Source organism: Podarcis melisellensis, assembly GCF_964234715.1.
Source record: "Podarcis melisellensis genome assembly, chromosome: 5".
Taxonomy (NCBI): domain Eukaryota; kingdom Metazoa; phylum Chordata; class Lepidosauria; order Squamata; family Lacertidae; genus Podarcis; species Podarcis melisellensis.
The window spans coordinates 2,345,505-2,359,380 of record NC_138537.1 but is presented as its reverse complement, the minus strand read 5'-3'; the positions used below and the strand labels follow the sequence as shown (position 1 = coordinate 2,359,380).

The 13,876-nt window shown below is 47.5% G+C and overlaps 1 protein-coding gene across 2 annotated transcripts in view; it reads left to right on the top strand.

Moving 5' to 3' along the window:
- The first annotated feature begins 399 nt into the window (after nt 1-399).
- The window catches only part of TPRG1 (tumor protein p63 regulated 1), a 44,592-nt gene continuing 31,115 nt past the window's right edge, over nt 400-13,876 (top strand). The window contains exons 1-3 of one of the 2 annotated variants that reach the window (XM_081911397.1): nt 400-552; nt 8,276-8,485; nt 10,255-10,346. In XM_081911397.1, coding sequence (XP_081767523.1) covers nt 8,285-8,485; nt 10,255-10,346 — 293 coding nt within the window. In that variant the 5' untranslated portion in view covers nt 400-552; nt 8,276-8,284. Of the gene's footprint in view, nt 553-8,218; nt 8,486-10,254; nt 10,347-13,876 lie in introns of both variants that reach the window. The other variant, XM_081911398.1, reaches the window with a different exon arrangement.

The following is a 13,876-nucleotide window of genomic DNA, read 5'->3' as shown; positions in this document are numbered from 1 at the left end:
GGAGGAATATTTGGGCTGTTTTTCTTTTCTTTGTGCATTTTGTGTTTTTATATTGCTTCGTATGTCGTGAACCACCCTAAAATTAATTAATTCAATTTATATTCCGCCCCACAGCCGCAAATCTCATTACTGTAATTAATTAATAATTGCAAAAGCATATGCTTGCTTAGAAGATTTGCAGAAACCCCATGCAAACACCCCCGTTTTTATCTTCTTCGGCTCAGGGTGTTGCCTTTCTTCCACCCAGAGCTGCACCTTGCAAACCAAACAGGTGCAAACTGACCCGGGGTTCCACCCTCTCCCAACCCAGATGCCAATGAGGGCTTCTTCCGCACCTGTGAGGCCTCGATAACAAAGGGAGCAGATCCAGCCCTCCTCCCCTGACACCTGCCTACGTGGGAACACCTTGGCCAGCCTCCCTGGCTCCCAGCAAGCCGCTCTTTCCACTTCCTTATCAGGCTTCTCTGACCCGGCAGGGCAGTTTGGGCAGGTAACCTGAGCCTTTGTCCCGCTGCAGATCCGTGCAGAGAACTTGCTGCACACCTGACGCAGGTAAGGGCAGCCGGGGGTCTCTTCTCCTTGCAGTAACTGTATAAAAATATCTCCTTTGGAAAGGTGAAGGTGTCGTGGTGCTGTCAGGAGAAGAGGTGTGTGAATTTGTGTGGGAGGGAGAGAGAGATTGAGAGAGAAAGAAAGATTGCAATTCTATCCCACTTTTTTTTCTCCAAGGAGCCGCAGTCGACGTACATTGTTCTCTTCCTCCCACGACAACCCTGTGAGGTAGGTTAGGCTGAGAATGAGGAGCTGTCCCAAGGTTACACCCAATGAGCTTCGTGGCTGAGTGGGAATTCGAACCCTGGTCTCCCACATCTTCGTCTGACACTCTCCTTCTTCTTTGGCAATCCCTCGTAGCCGAGTAAGATTGTCTTCCATAAACACAGTTTTAAAAGTGAGTCCATAAGTGACTGTGGAGGCCAATTCTGGATCCACATGTCCTTCCACAGTGGGGACATTGGTTTCTGGGTGGGAGTTAATCATGGTGAGGGTTTGCCAAGCGTGCCTTCCTCTTAGCACGTTTCTCTCTTGCGTCCTGAGTTCGAGTGTCTTCAAAGCCCATGACACCTTTGGTCAAGGCTGTTCTCCAACTGGAGCAGGCCAGTGTTTCCCAGTTGTTGGTGTTTATACTACATCTTTAAAGATTTTCCTTCAGACAGTCTTTAAACCTCTTTTGTTGACCACCAGCATTACGCTTTCCATTTTTAAGTTGGGAATAGAGTAGTTGCTTTGGAGGTCGATCATCGGGCATTCGCACAACATGACCAGTCCAACGAAGTTGATGTTGAAGAATCATTGCTTCAACACTGGCGATCTTTGCTTCTTCCAGTACACTGGCATTAGTTCGCCTGTCTTCCCAAGTGATGTGTAACCACTGCACCACATTGTCTCCGCACTGAGAGACGGTGTGTGTGTGTGTGTGTGTGTCTTCAGGGTACTGCAGATTTTGCTCTGAGTCCGAAATAGCTGCTTGCTGAGCAGGCCAGCACACTTGGCTTGGCCTGCTTCACAGGCTGGATGTGAGAATATAATAGCGATACTTTTTTGGTCGGATGAGAATCCATACCCAAATATCGTCCGATGCCTTTTCTCTCTCCCCTCCCCATTTATTTATAACTGAAATTATCTCATTTGAGCTTCACAACCAAACTGTCAGGTAGTTTAATCTGAGAGGAAGCAGATTAAGTGATGAAGTTACCTAGAATTTGTCTAGTGAGCTGTGTTGCTCCGTTAGGAAGAATTCAAAAGTCACAGCGGAGTCACAGCTTTCTTGGGATCAGCAAAAAATATCAGGCAAGCATTGGGGTTCCTTGAGGTTGGATATTAAAGGAAACAATATAGCTTTTTGAGATGGTATGTGGGAGGGAGGGCAGAAAAACCTGAGGATGGTGGGAAGCTCCAATGCTTGCAGTCAACCTAAACTGGGTCCAGAGAGACTTAGATCGTGCAAATAATAATAATAATAATAATAATAATAATAATAATAATAATAATAATTATTCCAGGTTGGGCCAAGGGCTGTTGGGAGAAAAAGCCAATTGTGCTGTCAACACAAGGATTTCCAACTGGGCAGTGGAGATTTCTTGCTTCTCCTGCAGGTGGAGGGCTTGGAGGGGGACCAAGAGCAGATATGGGGCGTGGGGGAGTTGTTGCACAAGGCAAGAACACGAAGATATCTGATAATTCAATGAAATACTTCTTCATGAAGTCGTAGAAGCATAGTTGGAAGGGATCCCAAAGGTCATCCAGCCTAACCCCCTGTCAATGCAGGAATAAGTGCATAGTTAACCTGTGGAACTCCCTCCCACAGGAGGCAGCGATGGCCACCACCCTGGATAGCTTTAAAGGAGGGTTTGACCAATTCAGGGAGGAGGAGAGGGCTGACGATGGCCACGGCTGCAGCGAAGCTTCTGAATGGAAACTGCAGGCAGGGAGAGAGTTGCTCTTGTGTTCGAATCCTGCTTGCAGGTTTCCCACTGAGGCATCTAGCTGGACGTTGTGAGAACAGCATGCTGGACTAGATGACCCAGCAAATTCTCATTCTGTCCTTACATTTTTCGGATGCAAAATGGCAGAGGGGGAAAAATCCCAGTGTATATCTCAAACTACAATTCTGGAACTGGTGAGACGGGGACGCAAGCCATGTTATCCAAATTGCCTCCTCTTCTCTTTTGAGCTCTGCTCCTTTCCACCAGCTGGCCGGCCGCTGGCCTCCTGCAGAGCTCAGCCTTGCCAAACTCTGGGACATTGAATATTAGCTAATGGCAGTGAGGCGACTCTCCCTCCCAAGGCAATATTGCTAAGTGTTTCCCCTCGGGGTCCCAGCCGGTGCCAGGAGAGCCTGCAGGCAGAGGTCACTCTGACTTTGCAGCAAGAGCCCACAAAAGGATGCCAGAGAGACACTGAGATGCTTTGCAAAGGAAGGGGGGTTGTTGGCTGAAGGTGAACTCCGTGAGGATGCAGAGAATGGCAGGCAGGGTTGGCTGGGGGTCTGATGGGCAGCGATGGAGGGGCGCCGTCTATGGAGGGGTCCAAATAAATGGCATGCAGCCGGCCAGGCTTCATCATGCGCCTCACAGAGATTTTGCTCAAGGCCTGGTTTAGCTTGCTCTAAGGAGTGGCCTCAGGCCCAGGATGTGAATCTGCGAAATGGGTATAATGCAGACGGAAGGGGCCAAAGTTGAGGCTGGGCAATAGAACACGCTTTTGATACCTGGACTCTGCTAGGGGGAGGAAAACAATAGGAAAGGTGACAGTGCCTCTGAGCATGCGCGGTGTACCTTGCTAGGTGAGCAGAGAGGGCTCAGTTGAACAGAAGAGGTCCTAGGATGGAAGCTCATTCTGTGATCCTGCCCAGGGATGGGTCATTTACACAATGGAAAATATTTGCTGGGGCTGTTAAATAAATAGATGCATGAATTGCCTTGGACATGTGTCTTAAGGTGATTTGCAAACATACCATAAAAAGAGCTAAAACAGTTTTGAAAACAACCACTAGAGATAGGTGACCAGTTGGAAAAGCTTTTTTGGGGGGAAATGTCTTCAAATTCTTTCTAGAAAGTGCAGATAGAAAAGAAAGTCCCTTTTCATGCAGTGCAGGAGGCAGGGTGGCCATGAATTTAGATTTTTTTTAAAAAAAGAGGCTTAGACAAATTCATGGAGGAGGAGGAGGACTGTGGAGAGTGTATTAACTTATGGTCTGTGTGTGTGGTTTGGGAGCTGCACGGTCAGGGGAAAAACAATGCTGTCCAGGGTTGTAAAGACTGCGGAGAAAATAATTGGGTGCACTCTTCCCACCTTGGAACAAATCTATGCTTCCAGGTGCCATAAGAAAGCTGCAGAGATAGCACAGGATAGTACGCACCTTGGAAATGATCTCTTTCAACTTCTAGCTTCTGGAAGAAGGTACAGGGTTATAAAGACTAGGACTAGCTGCCTGAGAAACAGTTTCTACCCAAAGGCGATTTTTATAAGGTAGTCTCAGTGTGAGTATATTGTATTTAATTATGGGGTATCAGAGTTTTTAGGGGTTAACCAGGCTGGGATAGCTGGGATAGCTGGCTTGTGGGTTTTTGAATGTCTGATGTAGATTTTTTCAATTTCGTTGTTCTGTATGGGACAATGACAATAAAGATTGTATCAAGACCTTTGTATCAAGACCTTTGTATTGTATCAAGACCTTTGAAGGCTACTAGCCAGGATGCTCCTGAATGCCAGCAGCTGGAAGACACAGAAGGCGAGAGTTTTGCTCTTGTGCTCAGATCCTGCTTGTGGGTTTCCTAACAGAGGCATCTGGTCAGCCCCTGTGAGAACAGGATGCTAGACTAGATGGGCTACTGGCCTGATCCAGCAAACTCTCCTTATGTCTTTATGGTGCTGTTGTATCTCAACGTGGACCCTGTTCCCCCAAACAGGGGAGGCCACACTGAGAGCCTTGCTCCGACTTCCTGTAGAGCAAGTTTCTGATCTGGGAAACTTTCCAGCAGAATGCAATGACCTACTGGGTATTTAGGGGGTTTCTCATGTTACCTGGTCCTCAGCCGTATAGGGCCTTATATCCTAGTACCAATACCTTGGAACTGAACTCGCCCGCATAGAGCTTGTCATGATCGTGTACACCTGAAATGCTAAGTTTGCCTTGGCTCTCCCCAAACAGCAAAGCCTTATTTACCCAGGAAGGCGATCGCTGAGTCAATTCTAAGGTCCACACCCCTGATAGCTATTTCAGGTCACTGTTTACTAGCAGAGAATGGCCAACTCCACCCATCTCTGGGTGCCTAGCTCTGTTCTCAGGTATGGTCAGTGGAAGGATGGGAGACTTCATGATTGCATGAAGTCACCTTGCTCTAAGCCAGCCAATTGACCCATCTAGCTCAATACTGCCTGCTCTGGCTGGCAGAAGCTCAGGGGTCCCCAGCAGAGAAAGGTCATTCACAATGTCTGGTGCCTGCAAGACCTTTAAGTGGAGATGCTGGGGATTTGAACCTTATGGATGAAAAGTAGATGGATCTCTGGGAAACGGCCTGGACCGACTGGCTAAACCAGGTGAGGGGAGTCGATGGGTCTCAAACCATCAGAGAATTAGGGACGTCCCCTGCATTCAAAGACAGACTGTGGGGGATTGAGCAGATGGGACCAAGAGCAGGTCCAATGGTCAAGCAGTTGGTTTCTGCATGTTCTGTGGAGGGAAATGAGGGGTAGATGGGGCTCGTCCACCTGGGAAGGGAGCCCATCTAGGAGAAGAAAAACTATGATCCTACACATCCACTGCCTTGTGACTACACTCATTCGTGAGTGTAGTCTTCAGGAGTAAACCCCAAGGAACAATCCATGCTGAAGTGTAGGTCAGTTCCCATGAGGCAAGACGGAGCGATAACAACAAGAATCTTCATTGAACTGCATAACTGGGAAATGGGGCAAAGCAACTCGTACCTACGGGACCACCTCTCCTGGCATGTTCCACAGAGGACCTTATGGTCTTCAAACAAAAACATCTAGGAGGTCCCGGGCCACAGGGAGGTTAGGCTGGCCTCCACCAGAGCCAGGGCTTTTTCGGCCGTGGCCCCGATCTGGTGGAATGCTCTGTCCCAAGAGACTAAGGCCCTGCGGGACTGGACATCTTTCCACAGGGCCTGCAAGACGGAGCTGTTCCACCAGGCCTTTGGCCAGGTCACAGCCTGACTCCCTCCTTTGGCAATCCTCACAGAACTCTAGCCCAATGGTTGCCATTAATCTGATTTGAATTTATTTTATAGTGAAATGATTTTAGAATGTTGTATCATTTTAATGTTAGCCGCTCTGACCCCGGCTTCGGCTGGGGAGGGTGGGATATAAATATTTTTTTAAATTATTATTGTTGTTGTTGTTGTTGTTGTTGTTGTTGTTGTTATTATTATTATTATTTACATTCCTGTAAGCCTGGGCCACTCCTACTCCCAATGTGATTGGCTGTCTAAACTTCCAAGCTGCGAATCACGACTCAGAGTTGAAGGGCCAATGGCAGAGGCCCAAATCCCGAAATGTTCTGTGATTGGACATCATGTATCGAATCAGAACACAGGAGCTCAGATTGCTTAGTCCAGACTCAAGCTCAGCCAAACACAGACCACTGGACACATAATACATGCCTGCTTCCTTGCAGAACATCTTCAGGAGAAGAAAGGACTAAGCAGTAGATCCTACACAAATCCCTTGATCTGCTTTCCTTTGGATCACATCAGCCAGGCAGAGAGGGTAGGTCATCTGGGTAGCCCAGGACCTCCACACACACTGCCCAGGATTGCACCCTGGGGAGATCACTTGGGTGCTGCTAACACAACTGTTTGACTTCACCCTTGGAGGTGCACTCCATTGTATTTCAAGACTGACGGAGGCCAACAGCCACAGTAGACAATTAAGTGCTTGGTCACATAATGAAGGTGGCTGAGATGCACTAGCTGTGGCATCCTGCCAGCTGCAACAACTCTGGTTGAAAGAGTCCTCTGTTAGAAGCTTTGTCTTCTCCAAATTCAGATTAACGATAAGGAGCCGTCGGAAGGCAGAGCAGGGGAGGGGCCTTGGCCCTGAGCACCTGCACAGAAGACTCAGCAGGTAAACAGCTCACCTGGTGGCAGAGGGAAGCAATGACTTTAGCCTATGCATTGGGTGTCTGCTGTACTTAATCATTTGCTGCTATTTTCTGCGCTGTTTTTTTATATCTCGCCTTGAGACATGCAGGTGTAAAGTGTACAAAGGTGTTATGTACTGAGTTGAATAGGATCCAGCAGTTTGATTGGTCCTAGAACAATAGGCTCCAAAAGGCAGCAGTCTGATTGGTCCTAGAACAATAGGATTCAGAATGCAGCAGTCTGATTGGTCCTAGAACAATGCAACAGTATGTTTGGTTGGCAGGAACCACCCAATCATTCTCCAGATAGAAGCGAATCCACAACCTGATTGGCTTACAGTAGAATTCCGGAATTAGCCAATCATGTGCAGCCCATTGTGTAAATAATGTATATAAAGCAGATACTTTGAGGGGACTTTCATTCATTCCTCCTCACCACTATGAGCTGAATAAAGAGCATGACTCTGAGTTTATTTCAAAAGGTCAGCAAACTTTTTTGGTAGGGGGCCAGTCCACTGTCCCTCAGACCTTGTGGGGGGCCAGACTATATTTTGAAGGGGGGGGATGAACGAATTCCAATGCTCCACAATTAACCCAGAGATGCATTTTAAATTAAAGCACACATTCTACTCATGTAAAAATAGGCTGATTCCTGGACTGTCTACGGGCCGGATTGAGAAGACGATTGGCTCGGATCCAGGGCCTTAGTTTGCCTACCCATGGTGTAAAGATTTCCAAGAGCTTCAATCCTCCAAAAACATTAAAAATCATTTTTAAAAACCCCAATAAACATTGAAAGGGCATCAGCCCTGAAATATACTCGGAGTTGAGAGTGGACTTCATGCTCTTTGTTCAGCTCATAGTGGTGAGGAGGAATGGAAGTTCCCCCAGAATGTCTACTTTATATACATTATTTACACAATGGGCCCCACGTGATTGGCTAATTCCGGGATTCACCTATAGGCCAATCAGGTTGTGGATTCACTTCCACCTGGAGCTGGATTGGGTGGCTCCTGTGAACCAATAAGACTGCTGCATTCTGAATCCTATTGTTCTAGGACCAATCAAACTGCTGCCTTTTGGATCCTATTGTTCTAGGACCAATCAGATGCTGCATTCTGAATCCTATTGTTCTAGGACCAATCAGACTGCTGCATTCTGAATCCTATTGTTCTAGGACCAGTCAGATGCTGCATTCTGAATCCTATTGTTCTAAACCAATCAGACTGCTGCATTCTGAATCCTATTGTTCTAAACCAATCAGACTGCTGCATTCTGGATCCTATTCAACTCAGCACATAACAAGCCCGTTCAATAAAAGTGGTCAGTTTCCCAAAGCTTGTTGGCATAAGTGCAAGAAGGAGGCAGCCAATCTCATATCTCTAGGAAGGGAGTTCCAAAGTTCCACCTGTGTCCCCACCCAGCATGCCTGTGAGGGGGATGGGGTTGAGAGAAGGGCGTCCCTCAAGGATTTCACAGCCCTGGGCTGTGATTGGATATGTATGAGGGAACTTGGTCGTCCTATCTGGACCCAAGCTGCATCCGTTAGAGGCGCAGGTGGGCAAAGGGCAAGCCGCTGTGTTAACCCTTTGGGTGCCTCTGCTTGCTTCGAAGGTGGCTGGAATGTCAGGCAGTGGAAACTACCAAGAATTCAGAACAGTGGAGATGCAACAGGATCTGGAAGAGAAGAGCAAGGGAAATCCCGGTGCTGGAACCGCACAGGAACCGGATTCAGGATCCTTTCCGCCGTCTGCTCCCAAGACCATGCTATACCCACGCCCTCACGCCGACCCCTACGATTCAAGGAAATACTTTGCCACAAGGGTGAGTCGACCCTTTTTATTTCTGGGAGGGGTTGCGGGTCCTGCAAGAAAAGGCACGGAATGGAATCGTCCAATGGGAAGGGACCCCGAGGGTCATCTATTCCAACCCTCTGCAATGCAGGAAAGAGCCCTCCGTTTCAGAGGTGGGCCTCTTTCCCTCTTGCATGCTCTACTTTTTTTTGCAGGGGGGCGGGTGGGCCAGGTGGGTTGCGTGGTGAGTTCCCGCCTCCCCCCTCGGAAATAAAGACACGAGACATCAGAATTTTAGGTTAATGGGTCAAATTAGGCCACAACTTTACTGATTACAGAAATTGAACGGTATTGGCTTAGGCATTGGTCCTATCAACGAACCGGCTTCAGCCTGGTTGCTTGAAGACCGGCAAGGGTTAACCACCAGTAGGGGGAGTCCTGCTGATGCACATCAACTAGGAGCTCCCCCGGGGTCACCGCTCGGGGGCGTGCCGTAGGCCCACACCTCCATAGGCTTAGGACAAGGCCACGTCCCCCGGAATCCTTTACCGGACTACCCTTCGATTTGGGGGGAAGGTGACGGCGCTTTCTCCCCCCCCTTTTTCATCTGCATAACAATACCCTTACCAATGCCTAACTGCCAATGCCAAGGAAGTTATAGAATCATAGAATCATAGAGTTGGAAGAGACCACAAGGGCCATCGAGTCCAACCCCCTGCCAAGCAGGAGTTGTGACGGTTGCTACGAGGTAGGCGAAAAACCAAGGGGCTGCTGCCAATTTGCCAAGAGGAAAAATTCCTACCACGCCCCTTAATGGCAACCAACCAAAGTCTATAGCAAGGTCAGAGAGCCTAACCTAACGGGTGGGAGGGGAGGGGAAACCCAATCAGCTGGAGCGCGGAAAGAGGGAGATCCTTGGCCATGCCAGCCTTAAATAGGACAGGCCACGCCTCTTGGACCAGCCGATTAGCTGGCCGGGGGATGACACGTCCGAGGATTCCCCAAGTATCGCGGGGGGAGGGGTGTGAAGCCCGCAACCCCACCTCCTCTCCGCTCGGAAGTGGCTTTAACAATCTACCCATGATCCACTGTGTGTAGAATTTTGAAGCCAGAGCAGAGGCCTGAGATCTTTGCTATGCAGTTAATGCAGGGTTGGAGGGACGCGGGTGGCACTGTGAGTTAAACCACAGAGCCTAGGGCTTGCTGATCAGAAGGTCGGCGGTTCAAATCCCCGCGACGGGGTGAGCTCCCGTTGCTCGGTCCCTGCTCCTGACAACCTAGCAGTTTGAAAGCACCTCAAAGTGCAAGTAGATAATTAGGTACACTTCTGGCGGGAAGGTAAACAGAGTTTCCGTGTGCTGCTCTGGTTCGCCAGAAGCGACTTAGTCATGCTGGCCACATGACCCGGAAGCTGTACGCCGGCTCCCTCGGCCAATAAAGCGAGATGAGCGCCGCAACCCCAGAGTCGGCCATGACTGGACCTAATGGTCAGGGGTCCCCTTACCTTTACCTTTACCTTAGGACAGGAGTGAGGAATATTTTTTCAGCCAGGAAGATAGGAAGCTGCCTTATAGTGAGTCGGCGTGGACTATACTGAGCTGTTTTGTTTTGTTTTTTTAACTTGCAATTGTTGTAACCCACCTTGGGACCTGCCCTCAGTTCGAGTTTCCGGTCAATGCTCAACGCTTCTTCAATGGTTACCACGGTGCACAAAGAACAGGAAATGCCTGTTATTACCCTGCACATGATTTCCCTCTGTTCCTTCTCTCCTGTGATCTCCTCTCTCGTTTTGTTCTTCAGCCTGGAGCCTTTGACCAAGCCATGGATGACCTCAGGGCCCATGTGACAGCGAACATGGGGGAAACGGCCCACAGCTTCTGGCTTCTGGCTGAGTAAGTCTCTCTTCCTTATTCATTTTCATTTATTTGAAGCATCTTTGTCCTGTTCTTCAGCCGAAAAAGCTTCCAGAGGGGCTTATGCACAATCAAAACTTGACAGTCTCTGCCCACAAGCTTGCAATCTAAAGCAGGGGTCAGCAAACTAAGGTCTGTGGGCCGGATCCAGCACAATTACCTTCAGGACCCGGCCCGTGGATCAGTGTGGTCCATAGGGTTCTGTTCTTTTTTTCTTCTTTTTCCCCCGGCCACCATTTTTTCCAGCACTGCCATTTCCCCCCTCCCTCTCACGCACTGCAGCGGTGCCTCCTCCCTCCCTAATAATAATAATAATAATAATAATAATAATAATTTGTACCCCACTCATCTGGCTGGGTTTCCCCAGCTACTCTGGGCGGCTTACAACAAAGATTAAAAATACATTAAAATGTCCTACTCAAAGTGCGAGCAAAGGCGGGCGCCAGTCACGGCCAATCGCCTGCAAAGCTGCGTGAGGCCCTGGCCAATGGGTGGGTGGCGGCTGCGCAGTGGATCAACAAATGAAAAGCTGCGCCGGAGCCCACCTCATGAAGGAATGTGAGTACGGGCAGATCCCGGTACTCTGCCCCCCTACAAGGTCTGATGGACAGTGGACAGGCCCCTGCTCAAAAGGTTTGCCGGCCCCTGATCTAAAGGGACACAACACACAAGGGGAAAGGGATGGGGAGGGAAGAGGAAGGTAACAGGTAGAAATTAATTAGACAGCCTGATTAGACAGCGCTCTGACATTTCCCCACTCCGATCCTGTTAACAGGGCAAAGTCTGCCTCCTTCTGAATTTGAGCAATTTTATTTGCAAAGAACTTTGCAAAATAGTTGCAGGAGATCTTGGGGTCTTTACCACACCCCAGTGGCAAAGGTGGTTCTGTTAAATTGTGATCCACCTGAAAAAGTCTCCTGCTGCTATTTTCTGCAGATACAAAAGAGGCAGTGAAAAAGGTCCTCTTCGCCGTCGCTATCGCCACTTGGTAGGCTCAACGTTGAGCTCTAACCCGTATCCGGTCCGATTCAAAATGAGTTTTCCACCACCGGCGCTCTAGCCGCCTCAGCAATTGTTTCATTGCCCTCAGGTCCGTGGCTGTCCGGGCTCCATGCAATCGGAGAGGGCGCTTTGGAGCAAGACAGTCGATAGTCCTGGTTAACTCTGCATTCCAGCGGGCCACCAGGGAATCAGCTGAAAGGCCATCAACATGGGATAAAGCATCCCCTACCACTCTCTGGAAACCATTTGGATCCATTAAGTGGCGGGGGCGGACCATCCGAATCAGTCCCACCTCCCTGCAGAGGGGAAGGGTCCCAGAGAAGTCCAGTTGCACCAGGAAGTGATCTGGCCATGGCACTTCTTTCGTTTTGCTTTTACTTAGTGCCAGATCACACACATCAATAGAGGTAAACACCAGGTCTAAGGCATGTCCGCGACTATGAGTTGGGCCAAACCTATTCAGGGACAGCCCAATGGAGGCCATGCTTTCCACGAAGTCCCGAGTGGCCCCTAGCAAGGTCGTGTTGGCATGGATGTAATAATAATAATAATAATAATAATAATAATAATAATAATAATAATAATAAATTCACTAGGTTAAATCCCCTAGGACTACCAACCTAGGTGTCTTCTTATGCTTCTAGGAAACTAACAATCTTATTTCTTTCAGCCAAAGGTTTTCAGAAGAGAATTCTGTGTAGAATTTCCCTCTTCCATTTTCTAACCCTTCCAGAATCTTCTCTTCCTGCTGCTGCCGCCGCAGAAATAGTCCGCAAAATGGCACCCTCAATTTTGCCTCCTGAAAATCAGGCGGGTAGAGAATTTTGGGGTCCTGTTTCCACTTGCCCCCAAATTGCACTCCCTCTGAGCCCTTCCCAATCTACAAACACCGTTTGTAAGCTGGTTGGGGCAGAGACCTGTCTGTAAGTTATAAGACCTGTGGGGTCACTGCATTGATTTCCTCTTGCTTTGCATCCTTTTCAAACACCCCCCTTTCTTCCCCCCCCCCCACGACATCTTCCCCTCCACACCATTACCAATTTTTCTTTTAGATTATAGTGGATATTTTTTCTGTTGCTATGGAGAGAGCTATGCAAACTGACAATGCTGTATATATAAATAATAGCAATCCCTCCTGACTTTAAAAATCTCCTTACGCTTCCTGCAAAAGTCCTCAAAGTTGCTGCTTTAATTACAATTTCTCCGTTGCCGCTGAGCAGCAACCCGTCCCTCAAGGCAACGCATGGCGATTGGAAGGAACACCTTGGCAGATGTTGTTTTCCCTGGAGACCATGTAATTATAAGCCGTGCAAATCGCAAACAGTTGCCTATAAAGAGCTATAAAAAGAACCGTATATGGTATAGATACCTGGTGAATCATTTGACCAGGATTTGATTTTTTGCAGTTTCAATACTGCCCCCTGGTGGGTGAAAGGGTGAATTCTCGCATATATCGTTTATTTTATTTATTTCACAAAACTGACACACTGTTTGATTGTAAAGAGGAAAGACACCAACTTCAAAGACAAAACAAGGAAACCAAGAAAAATTGGCAACAATACTTTAAAATATACAAAAAATGGAAAATGCTAAAATAGATTAAAATTCACACCAATTTTCTGAGCGTCTTTTTAGTTTGTCCAAACAGGAATGTTGTGGTTTAAAAAAAAAAACATCCAGGGGGGTTCGGGATAATTGGTTATCCAGCATGGAGATTGTTTTTCAGTCTGGAATGAAAAATTTATCAGAGAGTGGGATATATGCAGAGTATATGTGAAAGAACACTGTCAAAAGATCAATCCTTTGGCAGGTCTTGATTGAGCTTCGTTGTGTAAGTAGGATAATTTTATAAAATTAAATTTATATAAGTCAAATAACATAGAGAAAGTAAAGCTTAAGCGTGTATTTAAGGAACTTAATTCGGGAACACAAGGGGAAGATCGGAGGTCTTGTCAAATTTAATCACAAATAGATGTGCAAACCAAGTATTAGTAAAAGAATGAATAATGGTTCATTTTTCATTTCTTATTTTGCCTATAACTTCTATTACATATTTCTGTTATAAAGTTTTCAACCAATAAAGCATTTAAAGAAAGAAGAAGGAATGAAGACCTTGTGAATGAGGCAGGGGTGTGAAGGTTTACTAGATGGTGCAAAAAAGAATGAATTCATGAACACAGGATCGCAGAATCTTGGCGCTGCAAGGGACCTTAAGGCTCATTTAGTCCAACCCCCTGAAACACAGAAATCACAGCTGAATAATCCCTGACAGATGGTCACCCAACCTCTGCTTAGAAATCTCTGACGGCAAATCACGTTGGAACTCAAAACTCCCGAAACAAATTGGCAAATCTGTTTCTGATAATGCTAATTATGCAGAATGAAGGATCTCTTCTGCTATTATCAAATTAAAAAGATTTTGCAAGAGGAGATGGTTTTTGCAGAGCCCAGAAGGCACCGTTTGCCACCCTGGTGCAACCAAGAAAGGGAGGGAAATTACGTTTGCC